Here is an 18,337-nt window from a genome sequence, read left to right on the forward strand (position 1 = left end):
GCAATGTCGGCTGATTCTAAGATTGCCCGGTGGTTCGATGGGGGGGGCGTACCATCACAGCAATACAAGGAATCATGACTATAAACCAAGGTCATATTTCTTGTTGAAATTAGGAAATGTTTGGGTCTTTGCTGTCCAAGCAAAATCGAGCTAAACTTTGAATTTTTGATACATTGTCGGGGCGATCGGCTAAGTCCTGCCCCGAGGGTCGCGAACCTGGAGAAGCGGCGGAAGAATGCAGCCGACTCAATGTGAGTGATAAGCAAGCTTCGTTTATTACAGTTTGGTTACACAATTTATAGAGTGATTAATTAGCTACTACATATTGCAAAGTTAGAGCTCATTATTGGCTAGCCAGCTAAATGTCAACTCCGCCCATACTCCCTCATTCTTCTCCAGCTGCATTCTGTTTTTCACATTCTTGCTAACCGCAGAGTTGATTTGTTAAATTCCTTGTTCTGTCAAGGACATGCTAAGCTTAAAATGGATTTTCTACAACAAGCAATTCGGTCGAGCCTTGCCATCCCCCCACAATACATTATCTCTAAACAACATTAATTGGACAGCTTGCCACCTTTCGTGCCCCTGAATTTGTTTGGTACTTTCTAGGTGGTGCTTGTGCACTCTTTTAAAAAAATAAATTTTTGGACACTTGCTAGGCATGAGATAGAAGGATGCTGAATTACTAAATTTAATCTACTAATGTAGCAGAATTAATACTATTTAGAGCGCTCTGTTTCATTTTAAGTTTTAACTAGAAATCATATTGGAAAACACAGTTTCCATTACAGATCTTTCAGGCAGACCTTGAAATGGCAGCAGTTACAACTATGTCAGTACTCAGAATCAAGATCATAAATTAAAACAAGTTAACTTCTGCTTTTATGTAAGGTGAATCTTGGAATCTCATCTAACCTTAAAAATTCTGCAGCCATACATCTAGCAGTTAATACAAATGAACTGGAGAGACTTGTTTCTGGGACACTGTGTTCTTGGTATTGTAAAGAATGTATAAATCCCTCTTATTCTGGAAAAGAAACCTATATAATATATTATACTATGTAAAATGTTCACAGGTGGAATAGCATATTGGGTTTTTCCCTCCTAGATGATGACAATTATGAAGGTGGCCTTCACACCATTCATTCAGGAAGGCATGAATATGCATTCAGCTTTGAGCTTCCACAGATGTAAGTACTTACATGCAATACGCAGCTTGTGTGAGAGAAGGCTAAGATACATACCTGCTTAAGAAAAATTCTTGTGGGTGGAGGGGAAACCTTTTCAATGGTAGGAGGAGTTGTGCACAGACATGCAATAGAGGTCATAATCTCATTAAACTGAAGAGGTTGCTTTTAAACGGGTTAAGAGTTTTTCACAAAACAGGAGCTTATTGTTGCCCAGTTGGTTACACTCTCTTTTGACTGAGGTCTATTGACTCATGTCTTGTAGCATTTTACTCCTTCATAGGAGAAGGGAGGGGAATTTGTGTCTTTTGAGTCCTGCAGAGTGGCTGAGGTATCTTCTAAATGAAACAAGATTTTACTGGAGCCATGCAGGCCATCAGAACTAGTGATAAGAGCTTAACTGTTTGGGCTCAGTCTGAAACAGATGTGGCAAGCTTAACCACATTTGAACAAAATAAGAGATTTTCTTCTAGTTTAAATAGGATGTATGTACTCAGGCTGACCTTTATGCAAAAAGCCAGGATGGAAATAAGCAAATGGATGGGTGGATGAAGCAAGAAACATTCCCATACCTAATCCCGCTTGTCTCGGAAAGCAAAGGTGAAGCAAGAATGATAGCAAAAGTCTTAAGATAAATTGCCACATACACACACACACACACACACACAAAGTTTGAGGTGTCTAATGTATACATTGTGAGGGGAAGATTTATACATAGAGGAGTTACTAACATGGAAATTAGCTAAAACATGAGTTGCAGGAAAATTAAATATAAAGGAACAGAGAGAGTCTGGAAATAGATGAAAGAAGGGAAGCAGGCAGGAGGAGCCTTTTGCTGTAAAAGCCAAGCACTGAAGTCATTAAGGTTAAAAAAAGTTGACAGAATATTAGACTAATACCTAATATTAAAGCTAATAAACCATCTGCTTATTAGAGGGGCTGGCTTTAGCAGAACCTGTAGATGATAAATGCTTTTACGGATCAGTTTCGGTGAATAGCACAGGGCTTTACAGTAGATATTATTGGAACACTGGAGAAGACCAGTATATATGGAGGCTTTTAGAAGTCAATTTAAGGTTCAGATTAAAATCTCATCTATAAGAAGTAATAAGGATGATACTGATATTCCCTTGAGCTGGAAGGGATGTTCAAATATGAAAGAACAAAACAGTATATGTGAACATGGAATATTATGTTTGAGATTAAATAGATGACCAGTAAAATAGCACAAGCATTGATTAAAACACTAAAGTTCTCTTCAAGTGACTTGAAGGAATAACTATGAAGCCATCTTTGATAATAATGAAAAAATGAAAGCTGGTAATAAAAGGCCTGAAGAACACTAATTTGACACTGTCTCCTTACTGTTTCTTGCTATTTTGTATCCATAGAATACTTCTAAAATTAATTTAAAACAAAACCAATGTGGTGGGTTGACCTTGGCTGGCTGCCAGCCCTCCACGCAGTTGTTCTCTCACTCCCCCTCATCAGCAGGACAGGGAGAGAAAATAAGATGGACAAGCTTGTGGGTTCAGATAAAGGCAGTTTAATGAGAAAAACAAAAGCCGTACACAGAAGCAAAGCAAAAATAAGAATTCATTCACTACTTCCCATCAGCAGGCAGATGTCCATCCACTTCCTGGAAAACAGGGCCTCAGTATGTGTAGTGGTTGCTTGAGAAGACAAACACCATGACCGTGAATGTCTGTGTCAGCCCTGTCCGTCTCCCCCCTCCTTCCCCTTCAGCTTTTATTGCTGAGCACGATGTCATATGGTATGGAATATCCCTTTGGTCAGTTTGGGTCAGCTGTCCTGCCTATTGGCCTTTGGGAATGGGGTGTTGGAGAGAGAGCCTTGACTCTCTGCAAGCACTGCTCAGCAATAGCTAAAACATTGGTGTGTTATCAACACTCTTCTAGCCACAAATGCAAAGCACAGCACTATATGGGCCGTTATGAGGAAAGTTGACTCCATCCCGGCCAGATCCAGTACAACCAAATACAAAGCAATAGTGAAAATAAGACACTGACTGGCCTTTCTGATTTTGCCTTAAAGGATACTGGGGCAGGATGAAACATTGAAGACTGACTAGAAAAATCCTTTCATTTGCGTTATTAAGGAAAAAAAGTAAACATTTCAGATGTGCAAACAGAGATGTCAAACCAGTAACAGAAAGAATCATTCTAGTAAAGTACTAGCACAGCTAGTATTATTCCCTATAGAAGTTAGGGAGGGAAGCTTTGCCCATAACTTATCTTTTATTATGATGCATTTCAAACATAGTGCAACATAAAAATTCTTCCTTTGAGGTTAAAGGCAAAACATGTTAGGAAAAGACAAGTTACAGTTAACTGGACATGACTGGAATATAAGAATCTTATGCCCTTCATCTTATGATGTTGCGAGGGGGGGGGGAGGGGGAGAAGGAGGAGGAGGGAGAGGAGGAAAAAAGGGTAATGCTGAAAGGTTTGGAGTCCCTTTCCACATCCTCCCCCCTCCCAACTCCCCCAAAGGACTTCCTTTGTCTTTTGGCGTTCAGAGCAGAATAGTCTTTATCTTTTTAAATATATATAAATATTTTAAGATGGCCTCATCGGGGTAAAGGAAAATTAGAAGATGCTCAAAATAGCCTCTCTATTCAGAACTCTAAATTGAAATGTTTAACTACTGTGCTTAAGGCAAAGCAAACTACAAAAGCACTTGGTTATAGCTAAAACAAACCACTGAGATACCAACCAAGTAAATAATACACAATTATTTACAGAATACAGTGTCCAAAACAATAATTGGATGGTACTAATGCTAATTTTATTTGGTGGTCTTAATTTGACCTTAAAAGGGCATGCTTTATTCTACACTTGAAAATGGCCTCTTAAGTCTAAAGGAAATGTGTACTCTTCTGGCATTTTCTAGCACAATTCTTTAATTGGTTAAAACTTCTATGAAACTGCTGTTGGATGGATTGGAGATATTATTTTCTCCCAACTTTAATCTTACATTTTTCTGAGATACGGAAACTTTGCAAATAAATTATGCTTATTACTATGCACTAAAAATACAGTTCTACATACTAATTCCTAATCTGATCAATTGTATTGTTATTGGAAAGGGACTCAACTTTGACCTTTGTCCTGCACAGACCACTTGCTACCTCATTCGAAGGCAGACATGGCAGCGTGCGCTATTGGGTGAAAGCTGAATTACATAGGCCTTGGCTTCTACCAGTAAAATTAAAGAAGGAATTTACAGTCTTTGAACATATAGATATCAACACTCCTTCATTACTGGTAAGAACTGATGGAATTACTCATTCTTTTTCTGGCATAAAAATAGTGAAGTATTGTAACTGAAACAGCACCAACATGCAATTTTACCTAATATTTATTTGCTATTTTAACTACAGCTCTTCTTTTAAGTATTATATCAGTTTAGCAAATCTTTAACTGCTGGTATTTTGAAGGCTAAGTTATCCTGTACTTGGAGTTGCTTGATTTTTTTTACAATACATGAAATGCACTTGTCAAACTAAATTGATACCACTAAATTGTAGAAGCTCATTAGGGAAGAAAATTTGGTGAACTGTTCCTCTTCAATTATAAATAAAGAATAATCTATGGAAGGAACAGTGCAAATCTTAATATTTTAGTGAGGGACTGCTAACTTAAAAATGCAAAGTAAAAAATTTACTGCAGTGCATAACTGATAATTTCCCTATGGATAGTTTTCTACTGATGGGGAGAAGTTATCACAATTCCGTACAATCCTTTCCTGAAATTTCATTTTAATAAAAATAACTTTAATATCACAGCTGTTTTCAACAAGGATTTGATTTCAGTCTGGCCTAAAATTCCTTTATTTTATCCCTTCCTCAAATTTTAATCTAGAGGGGAAAACAATTTAGAAGTCCGTTGAAATAGGATTCTTGTGTGTATGGGTGAAAAATAAGACTTGCAAAGGGACCTTGCGCAAACTCCATTAAAATCGAAGGTCTCTCATTTGACTTTAATGGGCTCAGATCAAGCTCTAAATCCTGATGTTTTGTAAAATAAGTCTTTTTAATATAGATGAAACGGGATCATTCAGAAACTGAGGAAACAGTAGGGGTCAAGATTACAGTAGTTTAGCTTAAATATTTTGTTTCCTGTGTTGATTTAAATACATGAAGAGATTCTTCAAGCTCCTAATTTAATGGACAATATTTTTCTCTTCTTGCAGTCACCCCAAGCAGGCACAAAAGAAAAGACTCTATGCTGTTGGCTTTGTACCTCCGGCCCAATATCCTTAAGTGCCAAAATTGAAAGAAAGGGCTACACCCCAGGTATGTAATAGAAGTAATTATAGGATATGTTTTTCCTTCTCTTTTAAAGCTAGAGTTTTTACTTACTGTTTTTATATAAATGAAACATTAAGGATATTTTTACCATCTCAGTCTGCATTTAGCAATCTTGTCCGTATAATCTGTTAACTAAGACAGCACTAGTATCTCTAGATTGTTAAAGGACCTCATCTTTTAGACTGGTATGTTTTGGGTTTTATTTTTTGTGGTGTGTTTGGTTTTTTTTCCTCGTAGAACAGCTTGTGGGGATCTTGCTTCTGTTAGCATCAGTGGATGTTTATCCAGATAGAACGGTGATAACAGCATCTGGTGCATTGTAACAGAATGTGACAGTTTGCTTAAGCTGCCTTGTAAATGTAAAGAGAACTTGAAATTGTGTGGTTTTATTTCAGGTGAATCAATTCAGATCTTTGCTGAGATTGAGAATTGCTCTTCCCGTATGGTGGTGCCAAAGGCAACCATTTACCAAACACAAGCCTTCTATGCCAGAGGGAAAATGAAGGAAGTCAAACAGCTTGTTGCCAACCTCCGTGGGGAATCCTTGTCATCTGGCAAAACAGAAACCTGGAATGGCAAACAGTTGAAAATTCCGCCTGTTTCCCCTTCAATCCTTGACTGTAGTATAATCCGTGTGGAATATTCACTGATGGTATGTTGAGTGGCCTGTTTCACTCTCAAGAATGAGTAGCTTCCAACATTCCATACAAACTCCTAGCACAGCATTTTGTGACAATTAGTTATGAAAGAAATACTTGTTCTGGTGTTAGTGTCCTGACAGGAGATCTGGTATGTAAATTTAGTTTAAATCATGCACGTTCTTAAAACAGTTGTCTATCAACTAAGCAAGCATTTAATGAGTAGACTGCGTTTCCGTGTGACGGCTCATGTTAAAACTCTTCTTTTAACTTGAAGAGCTCCTGTCTCCATAGGGGCATGGGCCCTAAAAGAGACTGTTAGAAACAAGCTCCTCATGGAAACTTCCATAGAAAGACAACTTAGACGAATACTTATGAAGTGTTGATAAAACTCCACATCTTAATCATACACTTGTTTCGTTTTTCTTCAGGTTTATGTTGATATTCCAGGAGCCATGGATTTATTCCTTAACTTGCCACTGGTCATTGGTACCATTCCTCTACATCCATTTAGTAGCAGAACATCAAGTGTGAGCAGCCAGGGTAGCATGAACATGAATTGGCTTGGTCTGACGCTGCCTGAAAGACCAGAAGGTAACTCAACAATACAAATCCCAATCAATTTGCTAGTCTGTTTTGATTTTTGTTGGTTTTATTCATTGCAGTCTTGCCAACAGAGTCAAATTACATCCTTTCATAATAAAGCTCACAGGAAATCTGTTGTGGATGTCTTCTTGCCATCTGCTTGTCCTATGTAGAACAACAGAGTTTCTTCCCTCCCTGCCTTTTTCTCCGTAGGACAAGCAGTGAAATCCAGCTGCCTTGGAAGGTGGCAGAAAAGAAAGCATAGGATGCCATTGTATCTGTGCACAACTTCATTAGTTCCACCTCCAGTATCCCAATTGCATCCTTGGTTATAAGGCATTACAACCCATAATAGCAGTTTCTGGGGTCTCTCACCAGCCTTGGTAGCCAAGGCTTTGTGAAAAGATAATATTATTTTCTATGGGAAATCTCTTACGGCAAAAGAAAGAATTACGTATTTCCTTCCTTCTGTTTTCACATATCTAATATCTGTAGGCGTGGGTAACGGACCGTTGTAACGATGTGACCCCAATATGAGTATGATCGTACACCTTTATTAGTCAGCAAAACAAGGTTTATATAGCAAAACTATTACAGCATCTGAATGGTTAAAACCCCAACCCATATATAGGCAAAACTACTGCAACTCGTTGTGATTGGTGCAGAGCTGCATCTCGAAGTGAAAACAGTACTGTGGCAGGAAACAGCAACGTGGCAGGAAGGAAGTGACAGTGTGGCAGGAAACGGTGACGTTCCCCCTGCTCCAGTGTCCCGAGCTCGTCGCTCTGCCTTCCCAGCAGGGTTCCGTGTCAGCCGCTCCCAAGGCTCACCTCCGGATCAGAACCTGGGTTGCTCAACGCACCAAACTATGTCCCCTCTCGTCCAGCCAGGACTCCACAAATATCCTGGTTTTTTAAGTACAAATCCCGGACCTGGAGACTTCTGGAGTCCAGAGAACTGCAGTGTTCTCTCATTCCTACCTGTACGGAAATAAATTATCTTTGGTATGCTTTACATTTTAAGGGGATAATGAAGCCACAATGAACAGTGGTCAGTCTGTTTTTAAACATAAGTTTAATATTAGAATAAAATGAAATAGTCTAGTCTTCCTTTTTTGTTTAAGTTTTTTAAGAATTCACCTACCCGCTGGTGAATCTTACAGTGATTAAACTTTAATATTTATCATGTTATATATTTTGACATGCATAAGAACTTGTTGTTTAAACTGCATGTCCCTTCTCCCGTCAGCACCTCCTAGCTATGCAGAAGTGGTCACAGAGGAAAACAGACAGTCCAGCCTTGCACCTATAGCTGCTTTTGATGATTTTGAGAGAGTACTTCAAGGACCATTATTTGCATACATCCAGGAGTTCCGTTTTCTACCTCCGCCCCTATATTCAGAAGTAGGTATATCTATCAGAATATGATGATTCATGTATTGCTTGTGTCTGTTTTTTTTTGTCTTGTGGAAGAAGTTTAGGAAGCTGTTTCTCCTTCCTAAAATTAGGAGAAACCATTAAAATGGTGAACATGGAATCAGTTGTTTTTGGGGGACGGCTTTTGTTTGTTTGTAAGATGCAGATGAATTGCATCGAGAGTTTTCCATGCCTGTTTTACAGCACGGGTTACTTTTTTGTGTGTTGTTTTTTTTTTTTTTTTTTTTTGTAGTTTTTAACGTGAACTCTGCAACCTTAAATTTAAAAGGTGCTCTGTGAGGTGCCTTGGCTTCTCTATCACGCTATTTCCTTGAGCTGCAGACCTGGAAGGTAATTTTCCTTGGAATCACTCTTCCTTAGTCTCATACTTTCTGGAAATTTTCTAACTGTTTACTGTTTTAGCAACATTTTTTTTTTTAAATTTGTGTATTAAAAATAAGGTTTCAAATCTTTCACCTCTACTGCTTCCTAACATTTTATAGCAACCACTATACTGTTTTGCCTGCATGTGTGTTTAAGTTCTGTGGATGTAGGGCTTTCAGAAGCTTCATGTAGAAAAGTGACAAGCTGATATTCATTTGTAACTTAAGTTTTCTGAAGTACACGGTTCTTCAACACTTTCAGCCTTTACAGAACTAAAAATGCAGTCACTGAATAACCATGGATGAGATGCAAATTTCAAAGCTTTTCATGTTTATGTTTTTCAAGAAAAAGCGGTCATATAGGACAAATGAAAAAAGTGTCATCTGGCCAAATTTTGCCAGAATTCACCCAATTTAGGAAAACAGCATTATGTAGCATGATTCCCCCCACTCCTTCCGTCCCTCCTTGAAACACTGTTGTGCTAATGAGTGGGCAGAGGGGCATTTTTTGTGTGCTAGGCACTTTCCCGAGAACTCTGCTATAGCTTAACCATAGAGCACGACTCCTGAGTCCTTTTCGTTTTAGGTACTTTAAGATTTAGAAAGAAGCTTTTTAAATTATTGTTTTTTAAAAGGCTACATCATAGAATGGTTTGGGTTGGAAGGGGCCTTATAGATCAACTAGTTCCAACCCCCCCTGCCATGGGCAAGGACACCTTCCGCTAGGCCAGGCTGCTCAAAGCCCCATCCAACCTGGCCTTGAACACGTCCAGGGAAGGGGCAGCCACAACTTCTCTGGGCAACCTGTTCCAGTGCCTCACCACCCTCACAGTGAAGAATTTCTTTCTTATATCTAATCTAAATCTACCCTCTTTCAGCTTGAAGCCATTACCCCTTGTCCTATCACTACATGCCCTTGTAAAAAGTCCCTCTCCAGCTTTCTTGTAGGCCCCCTTCAGGTATTGAAAGGCTGCTATAAGGTGTCCCTGGAACCTTGTCTTCTTCAGGCTGAACAGCCCCAACTCTCTCAGCCTTTCCTCATAGGAGACGTGTTCCATCCCTCTGACCATTTCTGTGGCCCTCCTCTGGACTCTCTATGAAGTTAACTGATGCAATGTTGTCTAAAAGATGCACTGTACACTTAAACTATTCTTACCATCCAGTTTTTGAGACCTAGGTTAGCAGGCTGTACCCCTTCTTTCTCCTGTAGAAAGGAAAAAGAGGTTAGCTTTAGAATATGTAAACTTTTAAAACATCCCATAGGATATTTGAGGATTAACTACTTTAAATTTAAAAGTAGAATGATTTTTTTATTGATTACTTTCTGCCTTTTCAAGCAAAACTCTTCTACTTCTCTCAAATCAATTAAATATTTCTTAAATTATGTTTCTAGTGATGTGTCAAGTCATCTTTTTTTATGTATATAAGATAATTCAAAAGATTTCTGTGCTAGTAAAGCAGAAATTTTTAAGTTTTATATTAGTTATTCATGGTTATCCTTAAAGTACCATCAACCTGTAGTTTAAAGTCTTCCCCTGTATCTAATGTTAAATATTTCTATTTGTTTTTTATCCAGTTTTGTCTGACTAGAAGTTTTTCAATTTTTTCAATAACCTTTGGACTGGGAATGCCATATATCGTTATAGATGTCTTAAACTTGTGAATTTTGATTTTTTATTTCTAGCAGTTGATTCTAAAATGCACTGAGTTGTTGTGGTGCTGCTTTTGTTTTGGTTTTGTTTTTTTTGTTTGGTTGTTTTTTGTTTTCTTTTGGTTAGATTGATCCAAACCAAGATCAGCTCACAGATGAGAGACCATCTTGCCCCTCTCGTTGAAGGAATCCATAAAAAGCTGACTTGACTTGGGTTTTGAATCACACCTGCTGTGTTGAAGATCAAGGTGTCATAGTGGAGACTTGTTTCTGAAGGAAATGGTATTGCTTTTGCCTGTACAGTGAATAAATGAAAACAATCTGTGATCTTTCTTTGACACCTACAGCACATTATAGGACTGCTCCACATGCTTGAAAACCTGAGGCCCTCTCCTTTAAATAGTGGCACATACTAGGAGCAGCCTTACTAGTGTACAGTCACGTGTTTCAAAACAGTCAAACCATGTTGTAAGAGAGGAATGACTGCTTCTTATGATTCGAAAATTTGCACATGCTTATTGCTTATGTTATGCAGTTCAGTGTTACTACAGCTTTTTCTCATTTATGATGGACTGTTGTCACCCCCCCCCTTAATTGTTTGTAATCTGCACAACAAGGAACAAAAGAAAGCATTGACAAAAAAAAGCGATGAAGCCTGACAAACGCACTGACTTTTTTTTTTTTTAATTTAATATAACCTAGACTTTACCTGCATATGCACATGCGCAGAATTGTCCTAGTAGGCTGATCATGTATCACCTCTTTAGCTTGGATCCTATTGTGGATTTATTTACAGACATCACATGCCTTCAAGCCAGTCTCTCTGGCTGTATGTTTTGCAGCCAACTGTAGTAGACAAGCAACGGATAAGTGGGGGTGGGGGAAGAGATAACCGAAGGAAACTAATAAGAGACTTTGTCAAGATTGTATACCTTCTTGATTTCTTTTAAGAATTTGTTGCCTTTCTGCTATTATTGCAAAGCAACGTTTTGTTACAGACTGCCTAAAGATCACTTAATCTCAGGTGAACTCATCACTTGCCAAACTGTTGGAATGCTATTTGTTTTGTTACATTGCACTGTTGAGTTATTTCTTTTGTTCTGTGTTCATGTTCCGGTTTTGTTCTTTGAGGGGGATTTTGAATAGGGACATACACAAAACTTAAAGTGAAAGCAGCACCAGCAGACACCAGCAAAGTGTGAAAAGAACTTTAAAAAGAGATAGTCATATGCTGTCCAGGGTTCACAGGCAGAGATATACCTCAACTAGTAGGGATGGGAAGGAGAAGGTTGGTTTGGTTGGTTTGTGTTTAGGTTTTTTGGGGTTTTTTGTTTGTTTGTTTGTATTTTTAAATAATACGCAGTTACCTAATCACCAAAAATTAGATATAAAATGAGTCTCCAGTAGAAAGTATATTTCAGACTGCAAGAAAAGTTTGAACTATGGCAACTAAGCAACAGCTCAGTTTGTGCACTTCGTATTATCTTCAGGGTTTATGATACTGTATCATAGAATACCAGGTTGGAAAGGACCTCAAGGATCATCTGGTCCAATCTTTCTTGGCAAAAGCACGGTCTAGACAAAATGGCCCAGCACCTTGTCACCTTAAGAAGAGTGTGGCCAGCAGGTCAAGGGAGGTTCTCCGCCCCCTCTACTCTGCCCTAGTGAGGCCCCATCTGGAGTACTGTGTCCAGTTCTGGGCTCCCCACTTCAAGAAAGATGAGGAGCTACTGGAGAGAGTCCAGCGGAGGGCTACGAGGATGATGAGGGGACTGGAGCATCTCTCCTACGAGGAGAGGCTGAGGGATCTGGGCTTGTTCAGCCTGAAGAAGAGAAGGCTGCGAGGGGACCTTATAAATGCCTATAAATATCTCAAGGGTGGGTGTCAGGAGGATGGGGCCAGGCTCTTTTCAGTGGTGCCCAGCGACAGGACAAGGGGCAACGGGCACAAACTGAAGCATAGGAAGTTCCGTCTGAACATGAGAAGAACTTCTTCCCTCTGAGGGTGACAAAGCACTGGAACAGGCTGCCCAGGGGGGTTGTGGAGTCTCCTTCTCTGGAGATATTCAAGACCCGCCTGGACAAGGTCCTATGCAGCCTGCTCTAGGTGACTCTGTTTCGGCAGGGGGCTTGGACTAGATGATCCCCAGAGGTCCCTTCCAATCCCTAACCTTCTGTGATTCTGTGTCTAGCTGAACCTTGAAAGTGTCCAATGTTGGGGAATCCACCGCTTCCCTGGGGAGATTATTCCAGTGGCTGATTGTTCTCATTGTGGAAAAACGTTCCTCTTGTGCCCAATTGGAATCTCCCCAGGAGTAACTTGTACCCATTACCCCTCGTCTTTTCCATGTGACTCCTTGTAAAAAGGGAGTCTCCGTCTTTGTAGCCACCCTTTAAATACTGGAACATGGTGATAAGGTCTCCCCTTCTTTTCTCAAGGCTGAACAAACCCAGTTCTCTCAGCCTTTCCTTATATGGCAGGCTTCTCAGTCCTTAGATCACCTTTGTGGCCCTTCTCTAGACCCTCTCCAGCCTGTCCACATCTTTTTTTGTATAGTGGGGACCAAAACTGAACACAGTGTTCCAGGTGTGGCCAGACAAGCACTGAGTAGAGCGGGATAATGACTTCTTCATCTCTGCTAGTGATGCCCTTGTTGATGCAACGCAGCATCCTGTTTGCTTTCTTTGCCACAGCAGCCCACTGTTCACTCATATTGAGCTTGTTGTCCACCAGGACCCCCAGGTCCCTTTCCACAGAGCTGCTCCCCAGCTGCGTAGATCCCAGCCTGTGCTGCACTCCTGGATTATGCTTTCCCAGGTGCATGACCTTACATTTGTCTTTGTTGAACTTCACAAGGTTCTTGTTAGCCCACTCTTCCAGTCTATCCGGTTCTTCCTGCAGGGTGGCTCTCCCTGCTGAAGTGTCCACTTCCCCACTCAGTTTGGTGTCATTGGCAAACTTCATCAGGGTACACTTGATCCCATCATCCAGATCGCTTATGAAGGTATTAAACAGCGTTGGGCCTGATATCGATCCCTGGGGGACTCCACTTGTGACAGGTTGGCAGTTTGAAAAGGAGCTATTTACCACCACCCTCTGGGTGTGGCTTGTCAGCCAGCTCTCCACCCACCGCACAGACCATTTGTCTAGACTGTAATGCATCAGTTCCTCTAGGAGGAGGCTGTGGGAAACCATATTGAAAGCCTTGGAGAAATCCAGGTAGACAACGTCCACTGCTCACGCCACATCAACCAAGCAGGTTACTTTGTCGTAGAAGGTGATCAGGTTTGTCAAGCACGATTTGCCCTTGGTGAATCCATGCTGGCTTTTCCCAGTCATGTGCTTCATTTGATTTGTGATAACCCCCAGGAGGATTCATTCCATAACTTTCCCAGGGACTGAAGTAAGACTGATGGGCCTATAATTTTCTGGATCCTCCTTTAAGCCCTTCTTGAAGATGGGGGTGACATTAGCCTTTTTCCAGTCTTCTGGGATGTCCCCCGATCTCCACGACTTCTCAAAGAGTACAGAGAGTGGCCTTGCAATGATGTCAGCCAGCTCTCTTAACGCACTCAGGTGGATAATGTCAGGGCCCATCGATCTGTAGGGGTCAAGCTCCTGTAACAGTTCACATACCAACTCTTCCTTCATTGACGGTGGGTCTGCGTTTGCATCAGCCTGGATTTTTGTTCCCAAACTATAATAAAACTGGGCCAGAGTATCAGTGTTACTAGCTATACTCAAATTAGTTTGCTGAGAATTGCTCCAATTGTCTCCTGGGCTAGTCCTGAGAGCTTTAAAACAAAACAAACAAAAAAAACCCCACACCAACAACTTTAAACATACGTTCATCTAAAATGTGAGAAATGATACAGAAAAAACACTCACCCCTTGAGTGTATCCTAAAGAATAAAAGAATGAGGGAGCCATTAGATCTGACCAGTGCTTTTACGCTAGACTTGTAAATGTAAATTTCCTTTTTGGAAATCATGTAAAAAAAAACAACCCCTAACCCTATTGTTAAAGAGACATGTTTGATGTTGACTACTTAAACTAATCCATTGTGTATTTCCTTGTGCAATAAAACAGTTCAGAGGGGAGGGGGAGAGGGAAAGCTGGTGTTTCTGCTTTGTGCTCACTCTTAAAAAGTTCTGCCTTATTTTTAAATCTTCATAAATATGACAAAACAGGCTTTTCCATAAGTGGCCTTTATGAGAACATGAAAGATATTTCATGTTTCAAAAATGATGACAGGGTGATTAAAATGAGAGTCACGTTTTAAGTGATTCAGTTCAAAGGTTTGGGCTTTGATAAGCAAGAATTGGTAATTGGGTGATGTCTTATGCTGGCCGATTTTTGTGAATGTCCCTTCCTTCTACCCTCTCCAACCAGACAAAATTTTAAGTGGATAAGATTGTTGGCATAAAAGGGCATTTGGTGATTTTACTTTTTTTCTTTTTTTTGTTATTTTAAGAGACTAGGGAACAATTGCTGATATATATAGCATTAAAGTACTTATCCCAGTATAATGGAAAGCTATATACGAAGCAGAGTTGACCAATGTTGTAGTAACTGACATTGCATCACAGGCTGTAATCAGAGTGAAAAATTCTAAAACCTTATCAGATAAAGACTTCCCATTTAAACTATTTTTGTTAGTTGTTAAGAGACATTGCAGGTTTATAGTTGTAGCACAATATTTGACATAGAATCTTGATCTGAATTAGGAAAAAAAGTAAAATCCAAGCATTAGAGAACAAAGTGCAATATTAAATGTTTGCTGTATAGATTATATTCTATGGCTGTTTGTATTTTTGTTTGTTTGTTTTGGTGCTGAATATGTCCTTATGGACTCTGTTTTAAGAAAACTATGTGGAAAACAATTTAATTCTTCCTTGTGGAAAATAAACATTTTTAAGAAAACGCTTTTAAATGCTTTAACTATAAGCCATAAGATTGTTTGTGACTTAAACATTTAATATGTGTCTTTGTATAAAATAACAGCTGTAAGGATCATATTACTATAGAAATACGTATGCTATGTATTATCTACATAGGGAAAAAACTATTTCTGGAGCTACACTGCTGATTGTCACAAGAGCTAAGTTTCATCACCTTCATTCCTTTTTCTTGTTTATATCAGTGATTTCTTGGGGCTGGGTTTCAGATGGGAAGCTACAATACAGTCTCCTAAATTTAGAAAATACCAATAACTTACAATAATTTTTAAACAGTGTCCTGGAAAGACATTCATATCCTGTAACTGATGACCTCCGTTCAAGTTGTCTGGTATTTTCCAGTACATATGGTGGGGTCAGGGATTGCACATTTTGGTAGGGATGAGAGGAAACTGGAGAAGGGGAATTACTTTAAAAGCCAGATAACTCAGTGGTTTGCAGTTGGGATCTGAAGGTTGGTTTGTTGAACTGGGGTCAATAAGGTGCGTCTTGCTGTTTCCTTGGAAGTCTAATGTTACCAGATGTTGAAAATCACTATCTGTTATTAGTGTTTTGGTCAGTAGAGCTTTGCAAGATATTAATACAGCTCCTCAACATTCCAGAAATGAAGCACTGCCATAGCATCTTGTTTCTGCAAACTGCACACAGCTGAACCTCTGACAGAATGGATTATTATTGTTTGGTATCAAAATGTCATTTGACCTAAGTCAAGGTTCACTAGGCTAACAACCAGGTACTCAGGAGTCCAATATACACTGTTCCTGTCTGTTGGTGTTAAAGGTACTGAAGACCACTAAATTCTCATGGTACTGTTACAGTAGGTTTTATGGTGTATGCTACTAACATGGACAACCCAAACATTTGATCTAACTCCTTGTATAATGCAAGCAGTTAGACCTCCTGAATGTGTGAATTTTTGTGTGAAATAAAGCATTTTCGTTTAATTTTGAATTTGTAACTGCCAACTATGGAGAATCCAGAAAGCTCTTTTGGGTTTTTTTTCCTCTCATTAATAACACTGTTAATCATTTGTGCCTGAGTTCTGGTTTAAACTAATAGGAAATATAAAAAAATAAGGTTGTCTCTCATTATGATCATATATTCAGAACTCCTTTATTAGCTGAGTGACAATGACTAGAGTGGGGTTTTTTTTCTAATAACAGCACAACCCTTTTTAACTAAAGTTTCTAATGCTATGTGGCAACGTTAGAATTTAAATTATCATCAGTGTCATTTAAGGGACACACACTTTGAGCATTTTTGCACAACATTTTCTTGAAATCACGTTTTTAGACCAGAACCACTGCTTATGTTTTTTTTTTTACCTTTAGGTTTATTCTTAGCATTAATAAAAAAAAAAAAATTGGAAATTACCAGTTTTATTCTTTGAGATCTGGGATTTTTATTAAAAAAAGGCAAATGTTTCATATTAAAATACCTGCACACGCATACAAATCTGTGATACACCAGGATATAAAACGAAGGGCTCTTCTACATCAGCTATCCATAAAAAATATACAGAAGGGTAATAAATTATGAAACTCCAATATCTGAGAGATTAGTCAATGTTGCAAAACTGATCAACTTTTTTTTTTTTTTTTTTTTTTCAGTTATCTAGCTAAAATAGCACTTCTTAATCCCTTTTTAAGTTTAAGTGTGTCATGTTTTGGAAAAATCAACCAGTAAATCACCATAAACTACAGCTACCTTAGTTTTTCACAGCACAGCAACACTCATGAGAGCTCAGGTACAGAATCAAAGAACAGTCTTCAGAACAACTAGAGTAAACTGGGCCTTTGTCCAGTAATGAACTTTCTACGGGGAAACTTCTTTGCTAACGTGAATGCTGCTGATTTGAACTGAACCCTGTGAATTGAACTATATGGCTATATGTGACTCTGCAAAGAGTCAAGTGTCCAACATAAATTTTTAGTAGGCTGGTGTTACAAGAGGATGGCTGCTCCTAGGAATATTGATTTGGCTGGAGAGTCCAGCCTGACTCAAAGAGTCCATTCACAGACTTTCCAGATTCTGTGGATTTTGAGCAGAACCTTCTTCAGAGATTCTCAGAACCTTAGGAGGTGCCAAGGACTTGTACTTGCATGACAGTTAATTAGGATTTTATATTTTTTCTAGTGAAAGCAACATACAAAGGCATATCATCAGGCATATTTCACCTGCCCTCCAGATGATATCCTTGAAATAGGAAAAAAGTAATCTATTTGTTCTCTGAGTAATCATTCACTCCCTTGTCAGCTACAGCCTGCTATTTTTAGAGCTGCATCTCCATATCGCCTGACCTAGTGGTAGCTTCTGAGTAGAGGCCAGATGATGCTGTGACATACAAGTTGAACAGTGTACCTTTAATTCAGTTCATAACAGGAAAGATTCAGAATTTAGAAGGATGTTGTGTTTTGAGTTTGTTTCAGGCACCTTGCTATAAATGTTTGCTGTATTTGGATGAAAGACAATAACAGTGAAGGTGAGAGCATGCATTGTTAAGGGGTAGGAATATGCAATCACAAAAAACCAAGCAAACCCCAAACCCACATCCAGGAACTAATACTGAAGTGCAAAACCAGGTATTAAGCATTAAGTCTCTGCCTCTTCAGCAGATGAAAAGCAAGAAGAAAAGCAAAAATCTAAGATGGTGAATCACCACACATGACAGCACTGAGGTCTACCATGAAATCCCTGTACAGGTTCCCACTAAGGACAATGGAGGGAATTATGAAGTGAAAGATGGTTCCCCTCTTGTTCCTGTGCATCAAGCTAGTCTAAAGTATGCCTTCGACTTGCCCGGTCTTCAACAAATGTTGGAAATGGGGTAAGTCAGAACCTGTTAGCTGTTCATTGATTTAATAAATGTTATGTCTAAAATGATTTTATGAGTGGGATGTCATTCAGTCTTTCTCAAGAGAAATATGATGCTTGTTTTCAACTGATTACAATGGGGAAACATAGGAGGAGGGAAAATCACTACAAAATCTAATGCTTTTTATTTTTATCTGAAAATTCATGCAGTTATCTAAATATAGATAATGCCTTAGTGTCATCAAACTGCCTAGAATCCAAATTAAGCTTCCCATTAGAGATGATCATGCTAATATTCAAGGCAAATTTGTCATGCTTGTCCATCAGTTAACAAACAGAATATAATAAATATTTCCATGGTTAATTCAGCTC

General features: G+C 39.1%; 1 protein-coding gene across 1 annotated transcript; it reads left to right on the plus strand.

Moving 5' to 3' along the window:
- Positions 1 to 1,156: 1,156 nt before the first annotated feature.
- Positions 1,157 to 16,456, plus strand: LOC142365637 (arrestin domain-containing protein 3-like). The gene is made up of 7 exons (XM_075446645.1): positions 1,157 to 1,190; positions 4,297 to 4,474; positions 5,403 to 5,505; positions 5,916 to 6,172; positions 6,590 to 6,752; positions 7,992 to 8,146; positions 10,320 to 16,456. Coding segments are annotated over exons 1-7 (915 nt in total). The 5' UTR covers positions 1,157 to 1,188; the 3' UTR covers positions 10,377 to 16,456.
- The last annotated feature ends 1,881 nt before the right edge of the window (positions 16,457 to 18,337 follow it).

This window comes from Opisthocomus hoazin, chromosome W (genome assembly GCF_030867145.1).
Source record: "Opisthocomus hoazin isolate bOpiHoa1 chromosome W, bOpiHoa1.hap1, whole genome shotgun sequence".
Lineage (NCBI taxonomy): Eukaryota > Metazoa > Chordata > Aves > Opisthocomiformes > Opisthocomidae > Opisthocomus > Opisthocomus hoazin.

Excerpts from the sequence above, each read along its gene's own strand:
- LOC142365637 (XM_075446645.1), top strand. Across the intron at positions 5,506-5,915 it reads AAGAAAGGGCTACACCCCAG|GTGAATCAATTCAGATCTTT; the intron begins GTATGTAATAGA and ends GTTTTATTTCAG. Across the intron at positions 8,147-10,319 it reads CTCCGCCCCTATATTCAGAA|ATTGATCCAAACCAAGATCA; the intron begins GTAGGTATATCT and ends TCTTTTGGTTAG.